The 26,537-nt window shown below is 47.3% G+C and overlaps 1 protein-coding gene across 9 annotated transcripts in view; it reads right to left on the reverse strand.

The window, feature by feature from the left end:
* The window catches only part of ANK1 (ankyrin 1), a 223,234-nt gene that overhangs the window by 103,643 nt on the left and 93,054 nt on the right, over positions 1-26,537 (reverse strand). The window contains exon 1 of one of the 9 annotated variants that reach the window (XM_080662601.1): positions 875-1,019. The exons of the other annotated variants lie outside the window; for them this stretch is intronic. Coding sequence (XP_080518727.1) covers positions 875-913 — 39 coding nt within the window. The 5' untranslated portion in view covers positions 914-1,019. Of the gene's footprint in view, positions 1-874; positions 1,020-26,537 lie in introns of those variants that run through there. 9 annotated transcript variants of the gene reach the window in all.

Consider the following 26,537-nt stretch of genomic DNA (forward strand, 5'->3'; position numbering starts at 1 on the left):
ACAATGAACAAATTAAAGGTATCATTGAGGACGATGTGCAAGCAGGAGTCCTGGTTCCTTATCTCCCAACACAACCGTGAAGCCGGGGGAAACCCTGTCCATTCCCTGTGCTCCTCCTGCATCGCCTGATGCAGGGACGTGGGAAGCCAGAGTGGACCCCGCTGTCGGGAAGACCTGGTGTGAACCCCTGCTCTGCCACTTGATGCTCTGCCTGGCACAAGTTCCCAAACCTCAACGTCCCTTTTGCTAAAATGGGGAAACTACACAGCTTGCTGGGGGTGCTGCGAGGATGACAAGGTGTTGGGCAAGCCCCAGGCTCCTGGGCACACAACAGGTCTGCCTTCCTCTCACCTCCATTCATCGCCTGCTCCCTCTGGGCCTCCCGGCCATCGCGTTGCTAAGATTTAGGGGTCAGGAGCGCCGCGAGCGAGGCGGTCCCTTCTCTGGCCAAGGCCAAGTCCATGGCATCCCTGCTGTGCCAGCTGGGTCCCCGTGAGGGGCAGCCGCCGGGAGGCCCCACCAGCAGAATCAGCTCGGTGGGACTCTCCTCCAAGGGAAGGGGACGTGGCCTCAGCCACAGCCCCGCGCACCCGGGGCCCCTCCGGGAACGTGTGCGGAGGCTCCGCGCTCCCGCGTGCGCCGCTGCCGGGGCCGCCTCCCGGCCCAGCCCCTCGGCCGCGGCAGCCTCCGGGCCAGAGGAATTTTCCTCTGGATTCTGCTGGAAGCCTCCGCGGCCGCCCAGAGCACGTCCCCGCACCCTCCCGAAAGTTGGCACCGCCGAGCCCGCAGCGGGGGGCAACCGCGGCCCGAAGCCCACGCGGCGGCCCCCAGCGCACCGAGTCCCAGGCCGGGCCGCGGGCAGGTCGTCACTCACCGCAGGGTCTGGACGGGACCTGCCCTGTCTCGCTGCCATCGTCCGGCGCCCGCGCTGCAATCTGAGCCCGGCTCCCTGCTCCCCCTCCCCCGTTATCTGCTCGGTGGCCCGGGGAGCGCCAGCAAGTTACGCGGCATCTGGCTAAAAATACAGGCTCCCTGCACTCGGCTCCGGCTCTGGTGCGGACTCTGCGCCCTCCGCCCGCCCTCCAGCCAGTCAGCCACTAATGGGATCTCTTCATTTTCTCTCCATTATTATGTCAGATGGGAAAGTTAATGGGAAGCGATCTCCGGAGGGAAGGCACCTGCTGCCAAGCCCAGAGGAGGGGCTGCGTGGAGTGTGCGGGTGGGGTGCGGCCCGAGCTGCAGGTGCCGGCCCTGCGCGGAGAGCCGGCGTCCTGCCGCTGCAGGAGGAAGGCACACACACGTCCAATGGAGGTGAGGAGCTCCAAGCTGCATGGCGCTCCCGCCCGGCCCTCCGCCACAGGCTGCCCCAGTGAATGGCCCGGGGCCTGCAAAGACTGCCCGGTGAGCTCAGCACAGTCTGTTTATGCCCCTTCACCAAGCTGCATGTTTTGGGCTCTTCCATCGTTTCCTGAGATCCCAGCTAATCAGCCTGTTCCAGACTCTGCCGAGAGCGGAGACGCGAAATGAAGCTGAGAGGCAGGACGCAGATCTGTTACTGTGTCTCCTTCAGTCCTGAAGTCTGCCCATGTTAATGAAATATCACCCAGGGCTGGAGGGAGCGCCCAGTTTCCTGCTCTGAGACCACCCTCACCATTTCCTGAGGTCATTTCAGGGGCAGATGTCAAAAGGATGTCGAGATTGGCCAAGTCTTGGGGGTGACAGCAGAATTGTTAACAGCAGACTCCACACTGAGTCACGAGACATGGTCAGCAATGCCGGTTGCCTGGGCCTCTGACAATCATAGCTGTTCTGTGTTATGAGCCTGGTCTCATGTGTTCTTCAATAGCATCTAGACACAATACCAAATACTCTTTTCCACCCGTCCTGCCCTGGCTCATGCGCAGAGGAGAGCTGTGTGCTGGTGAGGAATTAACACATTGAGCACCTTAGGTGATGGACATATTGCATTGCCTCATTAGTTCTTAGTGAAATACAAATTAAAACCACAGTGAAATACTGGTATACATCTATTAGAATGTCTAAATTAGGACTGACCATACCAAGTGTTGGCAAGGAAGTGTATCAACTGGGCAAGAGGGAGGGATTATTAAGGAACAAGAGGAAACTTTTAGACATACATTACCTTGATTGTAGTGATAGTTTTATGGGGTATACATAAAACTAAGAACCCTCACAGCCACCCCATAAAGTAGACAATGCTAGGATGGTTGCATGGACAGAGAAACCTAGCCCAGAGAGGTTAAGAGTTAGGGCCAAGGTCACTGATAAAGAGGGCCCAACTGACCCAAAGCTGTTCCATAAACAGCACTGCCAAGATAGATACCTAACAACCATGTGGCCAGGGCCAGGAAGGGATCATGTGGAGGATGTTCTGAAGGGTAGGAAAAAACTCAGAGAGTTTTCCAAAGTAGGGTGCCATTCCACAATTAGGAGGAAGTCCCAAATTAGTGGGATAGATGAAGATCAAGGGAAAAGGTAGCCAAAGAAAGGATGATCTGAAGAGTACGGGGCAACTAACTCCTCCCCAGGTGGGTGAAAAAACTGGTGTTTGGTGACAGCAGCATCAGAATTCTCCAGGCCCAAGACCCTCAATGTCATCAGAGGACGGATTTCATTTTGGGACAGGCAACTTCTGAGAGGTGGCTGGGAAAGGCCCACACTGATGTTCCAAAAGGCAGGCTGTTTGGATGCAGCCCCTTCTCTCCCCAGGCACACAGTTTTAAAACACAGGTCATGCTACAGGTCTCTTGCCCCGGGCCTCTCAGATCTGCTCAAACTTCTACATCAAGAGCTTCAATTAATAAATTATGGTTACTGGAACAGCCCTGATCATAGTCCAATGGAACAGCTCAAGGGATTCCAAAGTACTGTTCCAACATTAATATTTAGAGAGAGAGAAAAATGCCCTACTCAAATGGAAGATGAATAGTATGTACAATACTTTCAAAATACTGATATAACTGACTCACTCAATGAACTGAAAGACTATTACTTTAACAGCTATATTGAGGTATAACTGACATAATATAAATCACATACTTAAAGATATAATTTGGTAAGTTTTATGTATATCCCATAAAACTATTACTACAATCAAGGTAATGTATGTCCAAAAGTTTCCTCTTATTCCTTAATAATCCCTCCCTCCTGCCCAGTTGATACACTTCCTTGCCAACACTTAGTATGGTCAGTCCTAATTTAGACATTCTAATAGATGTATACCAGTATTTCACTGTGGTTTTAATTTGTATTTCACTAAGAACTAATGATGTTGAACATCTTTTCAGGGGCTTACTTACCATCCCTATATGTATTTGTGTGTGTGTGTGTGTGTGTGTGTGTGTGTTTTGTTTTGTTTTGTGATGTATCTGTTCAAATCTCTTGACCATTTTTTAATTGTGTTGTTTGTTTTCCTACCATTGAGTTTTGAGAATACCTTTTTAAAGATGAGCTATGCTGAGATCTTGCAAGAAATGTTCAAAGTTAAATAGCAAAAAATTCCCAGTCTAAAATCAGGACCCAGATCTATAACCACTAAGCCCAGTGCTCTTTATACCATACAATGCTGTGGTATATACCATCACAAAAAAAGACAGAAGAGATAGTCACAGTGGGCCAGGAGCAGAATACAATCCATAGTACTATGAGAGCAATAGGAAAGATGCTGAGGTATTATCAGAGGGCTTGAATACTCAGGACTGCCAAGAGTTCTATTTTTTTTTTCCTGGTAAAGTCTTTTCAATGGTCTTAATTTTGCAAACTGTCAAGATGACAGTTTTAATTGTGCCTGCTTTATCTTTTTTATCTTTTTTTAATTTTTCATTTACAGTTGACATCCAATATTATGTCATTAGTTTTAGGTGTACAGTGATTAGACATTTATATACTTTATGAAGGGATTCCCCTGATAAGTCTAGTACCCACTGGCATCATACATAGTTATTACAATATTATTGCCTATACTCCCCGTGCTGTAATTTAAGGAATTTTTTTATATCAGCCATGACTTCATTCGGGTTAAAGCTTTGCAACTTAGATATGCAAAGAGTCAGGCAAAGCCCAAGAGGAGAGGAAAGAAAACAATTACAGACATTTTGCTCAGTACGGCCTGAGGTTAAAGGAACTCAGATGATGGACACACATAAAGAAGAGAAGACTGAAGGATATAGCCCTTAAGATGTAAATTCCTCTGCCCTGGCCGGTTTGGCTCGGTGGATAGAGCGTTGGCTTGTGGACTCAAGGGTCCCGGGTTCGATTCCGGTCAAGGGCATATACCTTGGTTGCGGGCACATACCCAGTAGGGGGTGCGCAGGAGGCAGCTGATCGATGTTTCTCTCTCATTGATGTTTCTAACTCTCTATTCCCTCTCCCTTCCTCTCTGTAAAAAAAAAATCAATAAAAAATATATTTAAAAAAAGATGTAAATTCCTCCAACTCTAGAGCCATGGGGCTGACTACATGGTGCCCTTCTTTCCCAGGTGTGGTAGCCTGGTCTCCACGATTCCATTATAGGCTTTTCACAGGCAGAGGCAGCTTGTTTCAAATGATCAGTAAGCCCTCCCTCTCCCCCTCACCTTCCCACCGGCTCCCTGTGTGATTAGCTGGGAAGTGGTACCAAATAAATGCTTGCTGACTGAAGATGACATACCCACCATTTCCATTAGCCATAAGGACACTGTAAGTCGTGGGTTAAATTGATGTAGAGAAGATTTAGATTAGACAGAAAGAACTTTCCAGCTGTAAGGGATGGGACTTAATAAAACTCATTATTCACAAAGGCCTACATTTTTGCTGGGGATCCTTCAGGGTAGCAGAAAAAGAGAACTCATCATTTGATGTGGTATATAGAAGCAGATAATAAATTAACTTGTAGGGGTCTCTTTGGGTTCTAGGAATTCAGAAAGATAAGCCATTATTTTTCCCTCATTAATTAACTGTACCTTCTCATCCCTCCATCCCTGCCACGCCCTTAGACAATAAATAACCATTCTGCCCCTTGCCGGTTTCCTACTGTTCTTCATCCTTCAAGGCTGCATTTCTTATTGCAGGTGGTCACTGTGCCCAGGACATCTGCCAGTGAGAGTCACTGAAACTAAGGCAAAGGGACAGACAGGGATTGATGGGCTACAGAAAAACTAGGGGTTCTCAGTGAGGACGCTGGACCACTTGTTCCATCCTACAGGTTCATGGTGTCCGCCATTTCTTCCAATCTTGCTAAATATTTTACCGACTCTCTCCGCAGTTGACAAGCATAATGGAATGCTGGAGGCTTCATCTTTGGAGTTTTCTGTCCTCTAGGCCACATTAAGCTACATCAGGAAGAGACAGTGCAGGGAGGAAAGGGCAAGAAATTCAATGTGCAACTCATAAAACCCTTGGATCCTGGGACCCCCTGCTCTGAATTCTCCTGTGAATCGTCAGCTCTTCCAAAAACTTCTTTTTTGCTCAAAAGCTAAAGCAAAGAATCCCAGTTGGGTGGGATTCTCAGATGACTCTGCCTCCCCGGACCATTTAAGGGAACGGGAACAGGCAGCTTCTGGTGGGGGCCAGCCTGCACACAGCTGCCCTCTCTAAAGGAACATCAGGGCTGAGATTCAGGGCAGACCCAGATTCCAGAGAAGGGCCTCCTGGCCCCTCACACCCTGGGCAGCCACCACTACTCTTCCCTACAGTTCACTGGAGGACAGACGGCCCCTCCCGCTGCCCCCGCTTTAACCCTCTTTGTAATCTACTCAGACTTGGAACTCACATAATCACAAGAGCACTATTTGCTTTTCTGGGCAGGCAGCCTTAAATTACTCGAAGTTAATAAGCCCACTGCAGTTGAGTTGCATGACTTGTGACAAGGGAAATAACTTTTCATTGATTACCTCATCAGCTGAATGAAAATAATTTGGCCCACCTCTCCAGGTATTATGAGAATAATATGAAAATGCCTAGCACCACTTCTGGCACATAGTAGGTACTCCATAAATGATAGCAGACACTCTTTTTTCATCCTTTGCCTCCCTTCTTTCTTTTCAACCAAAGCATTTGTCAAAGGTAAACACCTCCCCACCCCACACCCAGATGTATGGGGTAGTACCATACAGAATTCCCAGAGAAGTAAATGCCTTGTTTCAGCCCCGGGAAATTAGGGCCTAGTCCAGCTGTGGGCAAACTACGGCCCGCGGGCCGTATCCAGCCCATTCGGCTGTTCCATCGGGCCCGCGGAGCCGAAAGAGCGGAGGGTTCTCTTGCTCTCCCCTCCGCTCCTTTACTTTGAATTTATATTAGTTCACACAAACACTCCATCCATGCTTTTGTTCTGGCCCCCTGGTCCAGTTTAAGAACCCATTGTGGCCCTCGAGTCAAAATGTTTGCCCACCCCTGGCTAGTCACTGCTTAGCCAAGGTCAAACATCCACCTCTGAAAACAGGACCCCCAGAATCCCCACCGTAGCAACTGGACCTCCTAGGTTTGTAACGCACCATTTTCAATTTCCATGCTCACTGCAGTGAGAAAACAATTCTCCACTTGCATATACAGCTGGAGCCCTGCTCCCCATGGGGAGTCCAACAGCCACTCTTGCAGGAATGCTATGTCGTGGTCTGCCAACAAGTGCTGCTTGGCTCTCCACCATTCTTCTATCTGTCCCGCCCCTCACCCACAAAGGGAGTGGCCCCAGCTCCTACAGTCTCTGGGCACAGCCGATAAGGGTGGGTACCAGGAACTCCACCCTTTACCGAGAAAGGCAGGCTGGGTTATCACCACAGGAGCCAGCCATCCACCACCCCAGGCGCTTGTAAACCATCAAGAGCATCGCTGCTGGGAAAATGTTATTCCGCTAACAGACACCACAGCCCCCTCCGCACCAGCCCCCTCCCAAGTTACTTAGGAAGGAACTTTATAGAATATACACTATAGCTATTACATTGAGTGGACTAAGAAATCTCGTCTGTCTCCCTTCAGACCTTGTCATTCCTTTTTAACCTTTGTAGTAGTGAGAGAAGAAAGGGAGACGAAAAAAGAGAGTCCTGGTTGTTTTTCTGTCTAACTTTGTGTGGTGAGCTCCCAGTGGCCAATGAGGGTGCCCCGCCTCATCAGAGCAAGGGATCCCAAGTGCGGGTCTATTTAGGGAGGCGATCAGAGTCCGGTGTCAAGTCCCACGGTGCTGGCACTGATCTCTATCATGTTCCTTTTAAGAGGGTTGGCCAGCCTGGAGTCTATTTTTAAACCCATGAAAAAGGTGTTACATGGATTCCAGAGAGGGCCAACATTAAACCTGAGATCACTGCGGGGGAGGTGGGAGAGAGGGAAGCTAAATCTAGGATTTTCTCATCACATACACACAGGGTTTCCCCTTATTTCTGGGACCAGACATTGACTGTCCTTCCAAAAGTATCTCTTTGGTTGCAGGCCCACTCAGACCTGTCCTCAGTGGAATTTGCATCCTTGACTTGGAAAAGGGTTTTGTCCCCTGGGTCAAATTTTCAGTATTGAGATTTTGGGTTGTTTTTTATATCCCCACTCCCGCTGTGAAAAATCAATGTGCTTTTTAAATGTATCTCTCATTTTCCCCTCTTCTGATTTTCAAATCACGTGTTCTGGATCCACCCCCACCCTCCTTCACACCGATGAAGAGCCCATAGCCAAGACTTGGCAAATGGGAGGAGCCAAGCAAGGCCTGCGCTCCCAGTGGTCTCTGTGCCCAGCATCCTGTCCCTGGGCCGGAGAGAAGGGTGGAGAACGGCACGTCAGCAGGGGACAGGATTATTTTCCCAATAGTGAGAAAATAGTGAGAAGCAAACAGGCATCCAGGCGCCACTGTTTCTGATCAAATAACCAGACGAAGAGAACAGAATGTTTTATGTACAATAACCAATTTCAGCTTCAGTATCCATTTCTCTTTTTGGATAAGAAATGGAACCAGAATTCCCAGAGAAGTAAATGCCTTGAGAACAAGCAAATGCTTTTTGCTGAGCAGTTCTGGGGCCAACCAGGACAACTGGGCAGGGAACGGAGTAGGAGATGAGGTACTTGGTCACTCATCTTGGGATCGCATGCCCAGCACAAAAGAAGCCCTCACTACGTGTCTCTTGAGTTGGAGGTGAGTTGGAGGATAGGATTCTGGCCCCCAAGTCAACCAAACGGAGCTTCAGCCAGGCTGCATCAAAACAACACAGGTTGGTGTTAGCACGATGCTGACCACACACCAGAGGCTCAATCAACGTCAGCGGAATTGGAAACCGAAGGAATCCAATTCTGATTTTAAAATGAATCACATCAGTGGAGCAGGGGTGGGGGGTAACAATCAGATGTTCGGGGCTGGTTGACCAAATTGTTCATTTCCCCGCGAGCTGTGGAAACAGCTCTGGAAGCACTGCCATCTCCTAGACGGGAAGGTTACAGGCGCTGCCCACCCCAGAGCCCTGGCTGCGCTGCAGGAAAAGACCGTGCACCCCAACACCCACCTCCAGCCTTTCCCCCACAATCTCCATCGGCACTACACTGCCAGTCCAGGCCCGCTCCTGAGGCAATCTCCCATCTCATCCTCAGGGTGCAGGTAGTTCAACAGTTCGCCTCTCTCTGCCAAGGGTGAGAAGATGTGGGGATGTCATGGGATACACACATATCATTGTAACAGCATCCCCGTCATCAAGTGTACTGGCACCGTGCTTCATTCTCCCCACTGTGGGAGGTGCTGGCTACCTCCAGAAGCGACAATTTAGAACATATTGCCCGGCAGACAGGGGAGTGCAGACTCGGGTGGAGATGACTCCCATTTTGGGAAACGTGTATGAGATGCACTGCCAAAATGGTCCCATTTACTCCACGGGGTCCACGGCTTGGGAACCTCCCTCTGCAACCCGCTGACATGGGAGGAAACGGCAAACCCAAACTCACTACTCACTGGGACGTGCTAATACGGAAAGCGTTTTGTGTTTCTAGTTGCCAAGTGGACTTGCATCCCGGCAGTGAGCCCTAGGGTTCCAGAGTTTCTGACGGATGCCCAAGGATCGGTTCGGACAGCCCTGCTTGGCTGACCAGGAGGTCTGCTTAGGCCTTTCCTTTATTTGAAGGGATGGAGCCAAGATGGGTGACCCACCGCCAGCCTGACCTGCCTGAAGAATCCCAGAGGGGCCTGCGCTCCCCAAAGTGTGTCCAGCCTCTGGAGCCAGGCGCTCCCAGCTTAGGGGGGCAGCCTTGGGACATCCCCTGGGAACTGGGGCCTGGGAAGATCTGCGATGTGACCCCCTCCCAGGCCCTCTGGCCCATAATACCTCCTAGCAGGGACAAGGAGATACAAATGAAGAGCAAGAAAGAGGAAAGGATTGGAAAATAGTAGCTAAAACTTACAAGCCAGGTACTGTTCTAAACATTTTAAATATCTTAACATATTTAATCTTTACAATCACCCAATAAGGGAACTAGTGTAACCATCCCATTTGACAAAGGACAAAGCCAAGGCACAAAAATATTAAGTACTTTGTCCAAAGTCACCCAAGAATGCGATGATGCTTTGGGTGTTACACGAAGCAGAGTGAAGGGAGCTGGATTTTGCTTGATGGCAGAAGTCTAAGGTATTTTTAGGGTAGGTGAGAAAAGTGAAATTCAACATCCTCCAGGAAAAACTGGTCGATGTTGGAAATTTGAGTGCAACTAGGACCTTTTTTATTAATTTGGCTGTTTTCTCTTGGCAGAAAAGACTCCAACTACCACCCGAATGAAGCACGTTCAGTGCAAAATGTGAGGCCACTGGCTGAACCCAGGCCCTAAAGGGTTTAATGAGAGATGACTGAGCTGAGACTGTCTTTTCCCAGAGGGTTTGGGGACATGGAGAGTTTTGAAACAACAGGTTGATTTTAATTCCATCTACTCCAGTTGACGTCTCTAGAATTGCAACTTCAGTAACACCCTGTTGTCACCCGGGAAAGCAGCTCCAGGAAGCAGGTGCTAAGCCTTCCCAGCTGGCCCAGGGTCCTCAACCCTGAGGAGGGGAAATGAGGTCGTGGGGTCCTTGGGCACCCTCTGCTGTGGAACCAGCTTCTTTCCCCTTCATTCAGGCCCTGGCAGCCAGGGGCAGACCTAGCTGGCCAAATACTGGCTGAAGAGGTTTCCTTTCTCTTCCCGGAGCCAAAACATTTCAAAGCAATTAAATCCGCTTACTTTACTACTGGGCCTACCTACCACCTCCTGCACTTTGCCATTCCTCACAACTTGACAGGCTCTTAAGATAGAGCACAGACTCACAGAGAACAGACTGACAGCTGTCAGAGGGAAGGGGGGTCAGGGACGGGGTGAAAAGGTGCAGGGATCAAGAAAAACAAACAAGCTAGTAGACACAGACAACAGCATGGTGATCACCAGAGGAACAGGGTGGGGAAGGAGGTAGAAGAGGTAAAGGGAGGATAAATAGTGATGGAAGAAGACTGGACTTTGGGTGGTAAACACACAACTCAATAAACAGATGATGTGTTACAGAATTGTACACTTGAAACCTATGTAATCTTGTTAACCAATTTCACTCCAATAAATTCAATCCAAGGAAGAAAAGATCCTCTGCCGTTGTGGCTCAGCTGGTGGGAGTGTCATCCATGCGCCAAAGTGTCTCCGATTTGATTCCCAGTCAGAGCACATACAGGAGGCAACTGATCCATTTTTCTCACATTGATGTTTCTCTTTCTCCCTCTCTCTTCCCCTTCCTCTCTCTCCAAAATCAATATAAAAAAAAATATCCTCAGTTGAGGATTAAAAAATATATATCCTCACCTGGCCAGTGTGGCTCAGTGGTCGATCTATGAACAAGAAGTTCACATTTGATTCCGGGTCAGGCACATGCCCAGGTTGCGGGCTCAATCCCTGGTGTGGGGTGTGCAGGAGGCAGCCAATCAATGATTCTATCTCTAAAATTTTATGATTTTATAAAGTGAAGACCTTATTTCTACTCTAACATCCACCATGTAGTACACTCCTACAAGTTGCTTTTCAAAATGACCTTTCTCAGCACCCCTGACCTTGAATGGTATGTACTAGAGAATGACTGAAAGACATGAACAGTAATCCAAGTATCACTAAAAAAAAAAACACAAAAAAAACCATTATCATTTCCATAATGACTGAGCTGATTCTTAGCCTCCAGAGAGAGACATTTCCAGGACTTCTGAAATAAGATACAAAGATGCTAATAAATTTTTCCAAATGAAAATCATTACCAATATCCATTTCAATCTTTAGTCCCTCAAATGATTTTAGAGTGAGGGTAACAGAGGTAAGTTATCAATACAAGACTTGGTGGTACAAATAGGTCTGCTTCTCCTCATTCATTTATTCTTCCATTCAAACATGAACTTGTTGAGTTGCCATGTGCAATTTGAGAACCCAATGGCAGACACAATATGTATACTCTATGGTTCCAACCCTGCTGAAGATTGCAAACTAGTAGAGGTGAAGATATAGCTATATCGAACATAAAAAGCACAATGAACTCATTAAAGACTCAGTGAGACAATATCTCAAGAGATGCCCATGGCAGTGTCTGACTAAAAGGAGGAATCCAAAGGAGGGGATGAGATCAGAGGGGGAATTTTTTATGGAGCAGTGAGGTTGGAACCAAACCTTCAGGTCTGCCAGTTTTTAGGAATCATGGGGATCAGTGTCAACACCACCAAAGCTTATTTGGGGCCACGTCTGTTCACGTATTTGGTTATAGAAGACAGTCAAAGAGAACACATGCTTCTGACAGAGCGCGTGGGTCCAGAAGCAAACGCTTGCAAATTAATTGTATGTGTGTGTGTATATATATGTATGTATGTTAGGCAACAAAATAAATATGCCTACTCTAGCATTGTGTGAATGTTATGCAAAAGAATAACTCATTTCTAACAACAATACAGCTTTTAAGTTTTAAATGCCTCCTGTCATGAGACTGAAGGAAGTTTCCATCCTTCACAAAGACGTTACACAAAGAGGGAAATGAGATGGTGGTTGTTCGATTCATTCATTCATTTAAAAAATGTGTTAGGTGCCAGGCACTACTTAGGATCCAGCACTGGACAGACAGGCAACAGTCCTGCTCTCATGGAGCTTGCATTCTAATGGGAGACAGGGGACAAGGACAGAGGGGCTGTGGACAGATGGGCGATGAGATATGGGGAGCGATAAATGCCATAAAGAAAAATCTAATGGGAAGGGGATGGAGAGTGATGCGGGATGCAGTGCTAGATACATGAGACCCCTCTGAGGAGAGGACACCGGCGCCGAAGCCTGGATGCAGGCAGGGATGGACCTTGTGAGAGGAAATGCACAGGTTGTGAGAGGTCAGCCTGACACAGGAAGGAACATTCTAGTGCCCTCCTCCATCCCCTCCGTCACCAAGGTATGCCTGGAAGGCCCTCCTCCATACCTACACATTCTATGCATATTTTGATGCCCACAGGGACAAGAAATTAGAGGCACTGGTAGAGGAACCAAAATAAGAACAAAAGACAATAATAATAGTTAACATTGTGGCAGGTACTTACAATGTGTGAGGCACTGTTTTAAGCATCTTACAAGTACTGACTCACTTAATCCTCACAGCAACATTAGAGGGTAGATGCTCTAATTGTCCTTATTTTATGAGTGGAAAACAGAGGCACAGAGAGGTTAAGAAACTTGCCCAAGGTCCCACAGCATATAAGTGGTAGAGTCAAGATTTGAACTCAGCAATCTGGAGCCAAGCCTGTTCCTATAAGCATTCTGCTCTAGAAGACAACAAGGCGGTAGAAGGATAGAAAACCTGGGAACTCTGAGGAAGTGATAAATAAACAAGACGTCAGGTCTGGCTGGGAAAGAGATGAGAGAAAGCCTGGACAGGTCTCTGTTCTCTAACAGTTGGGTGTGTCCTACAGCAGGGCTTGGTCCAGGCCACTTACTCTAATTATTATGTGGCATTTGCTAAGTGCATACCCTGTCCAGAGGCCAAGCAGGGAGGCTGAAATCACAGGCAGCTGAAACAGAGCTCCAGGGTCATGCCCTCCCCCGCGCCCCCCCTCCCCCCAGCTCGCCTGAAGGCCTCTGGCCAAGGAGACCAGACAGGAGGCCCACAGTTAGCTCTCAATTTTGAATCACCAACTTTCAACTATTTCCTCTTGGACTCTGATTGAATTTACAAACAGCATGAACATTTTTCAAATGCCTGTAGGAGCTTGTTGAATTAACCCGAGTGACTCATGATTGCAGCATCAGCTCATTCTCCTTTCCTCCTGGTGAGGAGACACCCTCCCACACCCACCCAAGGGGGAGGAAGAGAGCAGACTCCTCTCTTTTATTAAATTCTTCCCACCCAAGTCCACAGAGCAATGGATTTCCTGGAGTCCGAGGCCTGGGTGCCTCCAATAGTTGCCCAGGCAACTTTGAGAGATTGTGTATGTATGTGTGCGTGCACATGTGTGCATGTGTGTGCATGCCTGTATGTATGTATGCATATATGTTCGTGTATATGCGCCTGGGTGTGCGTGTGGATCATCACTGTCAGGGCAACTTCAGACATTGAGACAAACAGTGGGTCAAGGGTGTTAGACTCCAGGCGCTGAGGATTGGTTTGAGGGCTGCTGGATTCACTCTTTCCTGTAGATCAATGTATTATAGTTTACCTGTCAGTGGGGGTAGAGGAGGGAGGGCTGTGAATGGGGAGAGAATATAACACACACAAAATCAAAAGTGGTCTGGCATTTAACTTCTTTTTTTCTGTGTGTATATTTTGATTGATTTCAGAGAGGAAGGGAGAGGGGGAGAGAGAGAGAGAAACATCAATGATGAGAGAGTCATTGATTGGCTGCCTCCTGCACACCCCACACTGGGGATCGTGCCCACAACACGAGCATGTGCCCAGACCAGGAATCAAACTGTGACCTCCTGGTTCATGGGTTTATGCTCAACCACTGAGCCACACCGGCGGGGCTGGCATTTAACTTCTTATAGCATCACACTAAGAAATTGGAAAAGCCCTAATGGGAAATGCTAAAGAGAAGCATCTCTGCCCTGTTCTTCTATATTTGTGGGATGTCTCCCTCTCCGGGGAAAAAAGTACCACTTTCTGTTTTAACTGGGGCCTCCATTCGGAAGGCTGGAGAGAAGAGATGAAAAACAGCCCGAGGTTTTGTTGGTGACTGTGGCCTTGAACCTCATCCCAAATCTCCTTGGCCACCTCCACCTTGCCCTGTCCTCTGCAGCTTTCCTAGGCAGTCCGCAAGCTTTGGACTGTCCATAAACCCACAGAAAGGACCCCCTGCCTAGTGGCTCTTCCCTACCTGGAGGGACAGAATGTTGTGCAATCCAAGAGACACCCATACGGCGGTGCCACATGAGCACCCCACCCAGCAGATGTGCCACGTGCCTTCTTTGTGGGTACCACACCCTAGTGATCATGGAGTGGACCCTCCTTTCCAGGCTCTCTGAGCCCGGGGTGCTCAAGATCTGATCTCACCGCATTTCCAACCTTACTTCCCCCTTTATTTCCAAATTGTCCCCCAGTCCCCCATCCCTCCCCAGTTCTGGGAAAGTCTACCCCTTCATGGAGCAGCTGATGGAAGAAGAAATATTTCCATAGAGAGCTGTTAAATCAAACATGCAAATCTCAAGGCCAAGACACAGGGCCAAAAAGAAATTGGCATGCTGTAGAGAAGCCCATCTGTGTTGGGTGAGGTTGTGCCTGGCATTCCTTGGGTGGGTATTTCAAATTGGGAGAGCAACGCTGCTATCCTTCAGGCACCCCAACGTCACCCCTTCATGTGTCTCCTTTATCTGTTTACCACTAACCAGGGAGTGATAGCAAGCAAGTCACCTAACCATTCTGCTCCCCAGTCTCCCCCTCCACAAAATGAGATCTTACCTCCCAGTGGGGGCATCATACTGAGTGAGTCAGTTCTGTATCGAGTAGGCCTGTCCCTAAATATCTCTCAAGCCATCCTTGCCCCCGGGGCATTTCCCCACACCCCTGCGGGAAAGGCGCCTCCTATTGAGAACCATTTCAGATGGTCTTGGATGCTTGGTGAATTAAACATTAAGCATTTTACATGGATCAAGATATAGGTAGTACACTGCATAAATTAATTTTTATTTCAGCTTACACATTTGGAGTAAGGGTCTCCCTAATCACCTACACAAATCTAAGTAAACAAGGTGCACATCTGGATCCCAAATTGGATGAAAGAATTCCATCTTATGCAGATGATAAAATTTCAAGTATTTCATTGACTTGATCATTAGACACCAGCTGATCAGAAAGACCCAAGATTTCTAACTACTGTATATTACACAGTATAGGCATTCCTAAAATATCCACAACAGAAAAAGCTCTTTTCCTCATCCAAAACCCATTCCCCCTGATTAAATTATTCTCTCATTTCCACAGAGAGCTGTTAAACCACCCATGCAAACTATCCAGGCCCCACAGACTCGGGAGGAGAAAGAAAGTAGAAGACAGTTAGGTAAGTCAACCCTTAGCACCAAAGTGAATGCAGCCCATGCGGTTTATGCCAGCCAAACCCCACTTCCTCTTTGAGTTGTGTATCTTATAATCATGTCATTCAAGGTTGTCATTTCCAAGGTCATCTAAGTCCTACTCCTGGTCCATGCAATTATAGCCTTCCTCGGAAATGCTTGACAGGACTCTGATCAGATGCTCTCATCTTTGGAGAATTCTAATTGTTGGAAAGTTCTTTCTCATATAAAATTGCAATCCGATTTCACAGGCTGTCTGCCTGACCCTTTACCTGGTGCTGACCTTGGAAACCCATGGGGTGAGTCTCTGCTCTTGCCAGTGGCATCCTGGTGACAATCAGGGACTTTCTTTCAGCCTCTTTAGTCTGGCTTCTCTTCCTTGTTCCTTCAAGGTTTCCTCCAGCCACGATTCCAGACCCTTTTCCTTGGTGGTTTTCTGCCTACATATGTGCTCTGATTACTAAGGTCTCTCCTGAAATGAAATCGGAACACCATCTTCTCTAAGTAGCCTGATACTACATTTCCCAAAGTGTGTTCCCAGGAGCACCAGCCCTGGGCGATGCCACCCCAAAGGTTGCACTAGACACATAAATGTGGGAAATACAAACTTTATCCTTAGAGAGTCTCAAAACAAGGGAGCATATTAGAGCTCTGAGCAGTCGTGGGGAGAACCTGATTAGTGGAGTTTATGCCAATATGCTTCTGTGATATTTGACTTGAAGACTCTATTTCCCCCACATAACACAATTTCAGGAAAGGCTGATCATTTTCACTCTGACTGACCTCCAGCTAGCTAAGCCTCCTAACACTTCATTATATTTCCCAACACCACTCTCTTTTACCTTACCCCCACCCCGCCTTCCCCCATCTCCTTGACATCCAGGATCTAATAACATTCGAACAAAGAATTCTATTGCACTAGCCACTGTAGTTAGTAAATTCCTTCTTAAAGCAAAACATCTTTGGGGGATATAAATAACCAATTCCATAATGTCCCTGTTTTGTACATGTGAACTTTCATTTATTGCATTTCATCTCTTCGGCATGCCTGTAATACAATGAATGCAGTGCTACCACCTACCACAGGGATTTTTTTTAGGTGACTGATGTTTGTCATTAACTTCACTGACAAATATGAAAGACAAGGAGAAAGTTGGAAATACTTTTAGCACATACAGTGTATCTGAATCTATTCAGATAAAGTATATATTTTTTTCCTTCCACAGAAGCTTTTATGTATAACAATTTTCCTAGGCACTTGGAAGCCAGCTACTTAAAGAAACCCCATGGTAAAGCTTTTGCACATTAAGCAAATATCCTGTCATGCATCTGTTGTAGGTTCAGATGCATATATACTAATTGAGGGCATTCCGCTTTGGGTTTTTAAAGCACAGGGAAGAGCAACCATGCATAGTGCGTCCAATAAAACTTTGTTGAGGGAATGAGCACTGTGGGTGATATGAAGGGCCAAAGGCGGCCTGCCAGGATCATGCCACAGGGCCAAATACTTGCACCCCTAGAGTGGAGCATTTGGGCAGTGGGCTTCCAGGAGTCGATGTGAAAAGCCACAGTGTGACCTGGAGGAGTGGTGCCAGCCCTCACCAACCCCTGCTTCTCTTCCTGAGTCTTCTGTTTCTACCACTTATATGAAAGTGGAATAAGGTACTAGGTAAGAAGCTAGACTTTCCAGGCTTCATATCCCAGATCGACCTCTCACTAGCTACGTAGCTTTGCGCAAATTAAAAAAATCTCTCTGTGCCTCAGTTGCCTTATCTGCAACATGCAATGGCCTCATAGGGCCATTACAGGGATTACATGAGTGAGCACCTGTACGGTTGTGAGAACAGGGCCTGACACAGGCTCAGGAGTGTGAGTGAGGGCTCTCACATTTCCCCTTTCCTTACGTGATCTCTCACACTCACTGCTTTCCACTTAATGCTAATACCTTACACTGAATCTTCATTACTTTTCGCCTGGACCATTCAGCATCCACCTCCAAATCACCACATGCAGGCTCCCTCCCATCCGCTTTACACACTGGTGCCTGACACATTCACAACAACCTGCTAATACTAACTCAGCACTTGACATCCAACTTCTTTGGGGTTGTCAGTGCCAAGTGCTATTATATTTGCATTTTTCAGATGGAGACACAAGGACATTTCAAAACCCCATGGAAAGACAATTCAGAAGGAAACAGAATTTGTCAGTTCATCACTCCAGCTGCAAATGTTTTTTTTAACCAAATCTGAGAGACTGCAATTCTAATAGAAGGCAGTTTCTATGAGGGATCTATAAAGAGAAGAAAAAAGGTAGTAATGGAACAGGTTCCACTTAATTGATCACCCATTGCAACAACCTTGACACATTTATACACACACACACACACACACACACGAGTCACAGATAGTATTCAATAATCACTTACTTTTTTACCTCCACAGTAGTCATTTAGTGCCCCAAAGTAGAGATGGATCAACTACTAGGACCACAGCTTAAGGAAACCAGAGGATGGGGGAAGCTGTAAGCTAAGGAGAATGGTGGGGCTTTTTCTGGCCCAAAGCATGGGTCGCATTTGGATTGCCACTGAAGGATGAAGGTGGAGGGAAGGCTCAGCCTGGAGCCAACAGTCATGGTTTGTTTTGATTCTATCAAAAGTTTGAGGAAGTTGGGCTGTAAAGCTCTATTCTAACAGGTGATGCTGAATGGCAATCCGCACACACTTGGCAATGAAAAGACCGCTACTGCCATTGCCCACGTCTGAATGTAGATGCGGCCAATTCCCGGCTCTCCGACCCGAATTTAACGCCCCAGAACCTGATAGTGGTAGCTAGGACAGATAAGAAACTTGAAATCTGCGACATAATATTACCTCCTGAGAGGTACCCCACAAAATCAACACATACTGAAGCACTCCCACTACTACACCAACACCCCCAGACGGGCGCCTGGCAGCGGCTGCTGCTTTATCACACGCTCTTGCCCACAGGCCTAAAAGTGGCTCCAGAATCTTTCTCATCACAGCATCCCAGGCAGCTGCTACCAACCAGACTGGCGCTGGCACGGGCAACGGGATTCATGTTCTATTCCAATGTTGTTTAATCAGCAATTTGTAACAAATGCAATGCTCTCGGCTGTGGGGCATGAATGGTTCATCAGGCCTCACCACCATCTTGATGACATATTCTTCAAGAGTCTCGCCCCCTTCTTCTCTGATTGCACATTTCCCAGAACACTGTTATAACTGACTTGCCATTTAGATTTTCTTTTATGTGTGTGTTTGTTACTCCTCACCCAAGGATATTATTTTTACTACTAGAGGACTGGTGCACGAATTCATGCAAAGGTGGGGTCCCTTGGCCTGGCCAGTGATCAGGGCGATCAGGGCCGTCTCACCCAGTCCTGATCGGGCGATTGGGGGGAGGGACCGCAGGAGGTTGGCCGGCCGCGGGAGGTTGGCTGTGGGAGCACACTGACTACCAGCTCCTGCACTGAGCATCTGCCCCCTGGTGGTCAGTGTGCATCATAGCTACCGGCCGGTCATCCGGTCATAATGGTCGCTTAGGCTTTTATATATATAGATTGATTTTCAGAGAAAGTGGAAGGGAGGGAAGGGGGAGAGAGAAAAAAACATCAATGTGAAAGAGACACATTGATTGGTTGCCTCCTGCACACACCCCGACTCAGCCCGGGAACCAGCCTGCAACCCAGGTTGCATGCCCCTGACCAGGAATCGAACTTCAGTACAAGGGCTGATACTCCAACCACTGAGCCAAATGGGCTAGGGCTAGATTTTCTTAATGGGACAGAATTCGGTGGCCAGAGAACACAAGTGAACAAGAACACAAAACCCCCGAGAAAACCAGAGAAGTTGTATTTTTCATCGTGAAGTTGACAGGCTGGTGTCAACACCAGTTTCTGTGAGTGGGATTCGCATTAAGTCCATTCCCAAACCTGCTGTCCTCTGGTTGTGCCTCAAAATCAAGTTATGGGGACTTCAAGCTGGGACCAGATCCCAGGCCACAGGGGCTCCATTATGAACAGTTTGTCAATACCCTCAGACAGCAACCTGATTTCCTCACTCTTCCTGATGGCATCAGACTCAGTCTCCTCACCTATAACATGGGTGGTTGTCCCCAGGTGGCTGCTGTGAGCACTAAAGCAGCTGAGGTGTATAAATCACACAGCATCATGGCAGGTACACAGTAGCTACTCAATAATATTAACTGTCTGCCATTCCCCTTAACTGGGTCCTCCTCACTTTTCACCTGGACAGCCATCACATTTTCCTATCTGGTTTTGACTCCCTGCCCCTCCAATGAACCCTCTTCTTCAACCCTGACAAAGTGAGCTTCTGATCATTACACTTCCCTACTCAACCCTTGCTGGCTCCTCAACACCTTTAGAATAAAGTCCAAAATCTTGAGCTGACATGCAGAATCTTTCACAAGCTAGCCCCTGCCTACCTCCTCATCCTCACCTCCCCCGCTGTCCACCACCCACCTGTCCCCAAATGCCTGGATCATGCACCTTCCCCGGGCACGCGAGGCACTTCTACACTTTGCATCCTTCTGATCATGTGTCCTGTGCAGCCAGCCCCTTCCCAACTTCTGCTTTGAAAAATTCGACTGGTTCTTCAAGGCCCATTCAAAGTTATCTTCCTCTATGAAGCTCCCCTGATAAGCACCCTTGTTCAACTGAAAAGCAGAATTAATATTTCCCCATTCCAGTCTCCCACTAATGTAGCCCTTACCTGAACTGAAGCTATGTTGAAGGTAGGAAGATATTTTTTAAATTTCTTAGAATGTTTAAAGTTATTGACCCAGAGAAGAATGTGTGATTTCAAAATATTATCATAACCAACATTTCCTGATATGTCAGGCTCCAATCTCGCATATGCCTCACAACAACTCTAGGGCATTCACATTGTCCCCAGTTTACAGATGAGGACATGGGAGGATGGGGAGGGTGTACAGCTGGCCCACCAGCGCCATCTAGAAAGTGGTAGAGACTCCCTTGCCAAACCAAGATGGCGGCATAGGTAAAACACCTAAACTGCTGCCTCGCACAACAATTTCAAAACTACAACTAAAAGAACGGACACCATCCAGAACCACAGGAAAGCTGGCTAAGTGAAAATTCTACAACTAGAAGGAAAGAGAAAAGCTCACAGAGAATTGGAGGTACGGCAAAGGGGCTTTGTGCGCGCAGAGGGAAGGGCGGCTGAGAGCCTGGCTGACTTTCTCTGGCGGAAGGGGGAAGGAAGCCCCCGACAGCACTGAACCCCAGTTCTGACTGCGCTGAACCCCAGTTCCAGGCGAACCCCTGGGGACCCACGCTCTTACGGGGGGAATCTGGACTCTCGGGTGGAGACTCGGGAGCCAGGGAAGGCAGAGGTCTGAAGCGCACGCGTGCCAGTGCACACAAAGGCTGCGGAGGTTGCCACAGGCTTTCCCTAGTGGAAGGGAGTCAGAAGCTCCTGACGGCACTGAGCCCCAGTTCTGACTGCACTGAACCCCAGTTCCAGGCGAGCCCCTGGGGACCCATGCTCTTGTGGGGGGAATCTGGACTCTCGGGCGGAGACTCGGGAGCCGGGGAAGGCAGAGGTCTGAAGGCGCGCATGTGCGCGCAAGGGCAGGGCTGACTGGAAGCCAAGACTGTCTGCTCCACCCTGAGACTCCACCCCATCCAAGCTGAGCACAGAGGCTATTGCAATTTGGCAAGTCTAATCCTATAAGGCTGTCTCCAGCACCGAACTTCTCCCAGCATAGACACAGCTGATCCTTACAGCCAACTGGCCTGGAGGTCAATTCCTCCCAGTGATACCAACAACAATCAAGACTTAACTACAACAAGGCTGTACACACAGTCCACAAAGGGGTGCACCAAGAGTATCCACCTCAGGTAAACTGGGGAGGCCAACCCACTGGGCCATATAGGAAACCTAGCACACAAATCCACCCTACCAACTCAGGGAAGCAGTGAAAATGCGGCGTCAAAGAAACAGATCACAAACGAAAGAAATGGAGGAAAACAAATGACTGGATATAGAATTCAAAACCACGGTTATAAGGCTTTTCAAGAATATCCTAGAAAAGGCCGATAAATATAACAAGACCCTCGAAGATATGAAAAAGGACCAACTAGAAATTAAACATACACTGACTGAAATAAAAAGTATTACACAGAGACCCAAAAACAGACTAGAGGAACACAAGAATCAAGTCAAAAAATTGAAATACAAAGAAGCAAAAAACACTCAACTGAAAAAGCAAGCGGGGGAAATAAGAGATCAACTGAAGGACTTGTATGCATGCATATAAGAGTAACCAACGGATGCAAAACATTGGGGGGTAAGGGCAGGTATGGGAGTGGGGTGGGGGGGGCAATGGTAAGATATGTACACATATAATACCTTAATAAAAATTTGAAAAAAAGAAAAAAAAAAAAAAAGAAAAAGAAAAAGAAAAAAGCAAAAAAAAAATCCAAAAAGTTGAAGATAGTGTAAGAAGACTCTGGGACAACTTCAAGCATACCAACATCAGAATTATGGGGGTGCCAGAAGAAGAGAGAGAGCAAGATACTGAAAACCTATTGGAAGAAATAATGACAGAAAACTTTCCCCACCTGGTGAAAGAAATAGACTTACAAGTCCAGGAAGCGCACAGAACCCCAAACAAAAGGAATCCAAAGAGGACCACACCAAGACACATCATAATTAAAATGCCAAGAGCAAAAGACAAAGAGAGAATATTAAAAGCAGCAAGAGAAAAACAGTTAGTTACCTACAAGGGAGCACCCATACGACTGTCAGCTGATTTCTCAACAGAAACTATGCAGGCCAGATGGGAGTGGCAAGAAATTTTCAATGTGATGAATAGCAAGAACCTACAACCAAGATTACTCTACCCAGCAAAGCTATCATTCAGAATTGAAGGGCAGATAAAGAGCTTCACAGGTAAGAAAAAGCTAAAGGAGTTCATCACCACCAAACCAGTATTATATAAAATGCTGAAAGGTATTCTCAAAGAAGAGGAAGAAGAAGACAAAGGTAAAGATAAAAATTACGAACAACAAATACATATCTATCAACAAGTGAACCTAAAAATCAAGTGAATTAAAAACCTGAGGAACAGAATAATCTGGTGAATATAATAGAATCAGGGGCATAGAAAGGGAGTGGACTGATAATTCTCAGGGGGAAAGGGGAAGAGACTGGACAAAAATCATACACCTATGGATGAGGACAGTGCGGGGGAGGTAAGGGCAGAAGATGGGGTGGGAACCGGGTGGAGGGGAGCTATGGGGGGGAAAAGGAGAAACAATTGTAATAATCTGAATAAAGATTTATTAAAAAAAAAATAGAAAGTGGTAGAGCAGGGATTCAAACCTAGGTGGTCTGGCTGCAGAGCCCAGGGGCTGGACCACTGCAGTCAGATGGTTGGTCCTTAGTGCTCTCGGGCGAGTCCACCTGCACTGTGCAGTTTGGGTATTGGGGTACAGACTAGTGGGGAGAAAGGCAAGTAAGATCATAATTTCAGTACAACCAGTACATGAAGAAAGGAAGATTCACACTACAAGCATCAAAAAACCCAAGCAATCCAATTTAAAAATTGGCATACCACCTCAATAAATATTTCTTCAAAGAAGACATACAGAGGCCAACAGACATATGAAAAAGATGCTCAACATCACTAATCATCAGGAAATGCAAATCAAAACCATAATGAGTTTTCACCTCTTACCTGTTGGAATGCCTGTTATCAAAAAACTCCAACAATAAATGCTGGCAAGGATGTGGAGAAAAGGGAACCCTCGTGCACTGCTGGTGGGGTTGCAAATTGGTACAGCCACTATGGAAAACAGTATGGAGGTACCTCACAATATTAAAAACAGAACTTCTATATGACCCAGCAATTCTACTTCTGGGTATCTATCTGAAGAAAACGAAAACACAAATTCAGAAAGATATATGTACCTCTATGCTCATTGCAGTACTTATGACAGCCAAGATATGGAAGCGACACAGGTGTCCATCAACAGATGACTGGGTAAAGAAGATGTGCTATACGTGTACGGCGAAATATTACTCAGTCATAAAAAAATAAAACCTTGCCATTTGAAACCATATGGATGGACCCAGAAAGTATTATGCTCAGTGAAGTAAGCCAGACAGTGAAGGAACAATACAATACCATATGGTTTCACTTACAGGTGGAATCTAAAAAACAAAACAAAACAGGAACAGACTCATTGATATAGAAAACAAACTGATGGCTGCCAGAGGGAGGCAGGTGGGGAAATGGGCAAAAACCGTGTAGGCGAATAAGAGGTACAAATTTCCAGTTACAAAATCAGTAAGTCCCTGGGATGTGATATACAGCATAGGGAATAGAGCCAAAAATATGGCAATAACTTTGTACAGTGACAGATGGTTATTAAACTTATTGTGGTGATCACTTCATTTGGTATATAAATGTTGAATCACTCTGTTGTATACCTAGAGCTAATATAATACTGTATGTCAACTATGCTTTAATAGAAAAAAGAATTAGTTCCTTGCATCTGTATGACTCAAGATCCGATTATAAAGGCTTGAATGTATGCATGCAATAGAAGATTTTTTAGAGATCAAAACCCCTTGAAGAGCCTAAGGAATAATAGCTAATGATGGAACTTCAGGCTTCCCAGGAGATCGGTGGTGACGGTGTTGGAGGACTAGGGTAGTCTGCCGGTACCTTCAAGTCACACTGATAGACTGAAGCATTAGCCAGCCCTGGAGAGACTTAAAAATGACACCCCTAGCCATGCCCTCCCCTTGGAGAAAACCCACAGCTCAGGTTTGCACTGTCACCGGACCCACCCCACCACACTGGGAGGTGAGGTTGCCAGGGTGGGAAGGGAGTGGGGCCTGGAACCGGTTTTTTGAGCAGCTGGAACCTGCTCCATTGTCTGCAGCCATCGGCTGCCTTGATCCACGCTGAGCCATCGGAGAACCAGCAGGACTGGCCCCAGGCCAGCTCCTTTTCAGCTTTTATAGGCACTCGCTTTGGGAAGGAAATTGAAACCAGGTAGGTGTTCTTTCTTACAAAAGATTGCTTCTCAATCCACTCGTGGAAGGACAGAGCAGTATTCTGACCAGCATCATCCCAGGGAGGGTCAGACAGGCTCCCCGCTGCCTTCTCAGTCTCCTGGTGGCACCGGTGCCGGCAGCTTCCTGCGCTCCAGCCCTGGGTGGGGGAGAAGGGCTGGTGCCGGGGAGGTTTGCTTGTTCTTCTTTTTCTAATCTGTCCATAAACAAACTTTCCGAAGCAATCCACCCCTTCTCCATTCCCCGACCCTCTCCCACTCCAGGGGCCTAGATTTCAGGAGCTGGTGGGTCAGGCCCACTACCCGTGGGTCCCCTCCTCCACTAACTGGCTTTCCTTCCTTGCAGGGCTGTGACTGGAAAATCAGGAGAAAAATCAGCCACAGAGGGCATGGGTGGTCAAGGTGAGCGGGAGGCAGGGGAGCAGACAATGTCATGTCTCTAATTGGTTGTCTCTGCCTGTCAGACAATGATGACAGAACTCCGAGCCTGGCCCTGCGGTCAGACACCGGGCTGGGCCAGCTGGGACACCGGGCTGGGACCCCTGACCTCTGCACAGGGTCTGCTGGAGAGTTATTTTCCAAATAAACAACCCAATCCATTCCTAACACGCAGGCAACACTCAAATAAAGGGAAGCAAGAGCTCAGACTCATCCATTTGTTTGAAATGACTTCATTTAACAAATCTAGTTTTTCAGCCCCATGTTCAAGACCTTGATCGATGCCGGAGGGGAGCGGCGAGGAAATAGGAAAAGTGAGTCAAAGATGAGTCAGCTAGGGGCTGCCACCCCCAGCTTGCAGGGGATGACGTGTGTAAATAAATGTCAAGGGGTAGAAAATGAGAAGCACCTTAAGGGAAGTTCCAGTAAAGTGCCAGGAGAGTTCCGAAGAAGGAGAAATGATCCTGTGGATTGAAAACAAAATCCAAGAGCAGAGTATCTAAAAAGGCATACTCGTAAACCACTACAGCCTCGATTTTTAATTGCACATTTGTGACCAAACTAGAGTGCAGTCGTCAGCCGTGAGGTGCTTTGCAAGTAATCTGTGGTTCATTCGTGATATTTAATGAGCACCTACAATGTGCCAAGCAGCAGGCCAAGGATACAATCATGAACAAGACAAGCACAAGCACCCAGATGTGGAGCTCACAAACATAAAACTGTCCAAGCACGGCCTGTTGAAGGAACTGACAGGTGTGCACGTGTCGGGAGCAATTCTCGAGCGAGCAGGAGGAGGAAGCAGGGCAGGAATGGTGGGCAGGCCAGGGCAGGAGGGATCACGTATGGAGTCCGGACCCTATCCTAAGAGCAATGTGAGGCCGCTGAAGACTTAAAGCAGGGCTCTGACACGGGGAGATGTGCCTTTCTACAAATCTCCTTGATTGTCCATAAAGGAGGGATCCTAGCCCGGCTGGTGTAGCTCTGTGGTTGAGCAACCTATGAACCAGGAGGTCACGGTTCAATTCCAAGTCAGGGCACATGCCCGGGTTTCGGGCTCGATCCCCAGGAGGGGGCATGCAGGAGGCAGCCGATCAATGATTCTCTCTCATCATTGATGTTTCTATCTCTCTCTCCCACTCTGAAATCAATTAAAAAAAATTTTTTTTAAAGAAAGGATCCTAGAAAGCCAGACCACGTGTGGGAAGACAATTGCTACCTTTAAAACTAAGAGCAAATTCAAGGTTCCCCTCCGTGGCCACTCTGCCTTGCCATGCTTATAACGGATACGCCTTCTCAATAGCTAGCGTTCCAGAACCACAGCTCCAGAGCTGTGCTGTAGGCCAAGGTCCAAGGAAAACCACCAAGGGTTGTCAGCAGCTGTGATTACAAATTACCATACTGCATGCTAATTGTGACTTGATAGTGGCTGCCACTTCCTTTTTAATTCTACCCATGGTAATTTTTTAAGTAAAGAGCACCTGTGGCGTTATTAATTTTCTCATTAAATTGGAAAGTGCAAGGGA

Source organism: Plecotus auritus (assembly GCF_963455305.1).
Source record: "Plecotus auritus genome assembly, chromosome: 3".
Lineage (NCBI taxonomy): Eukaryota > Metazoa > Chordata > Mammalia > Chiroptera > Vespertilionidae > Plecotus > Plecotus auritus.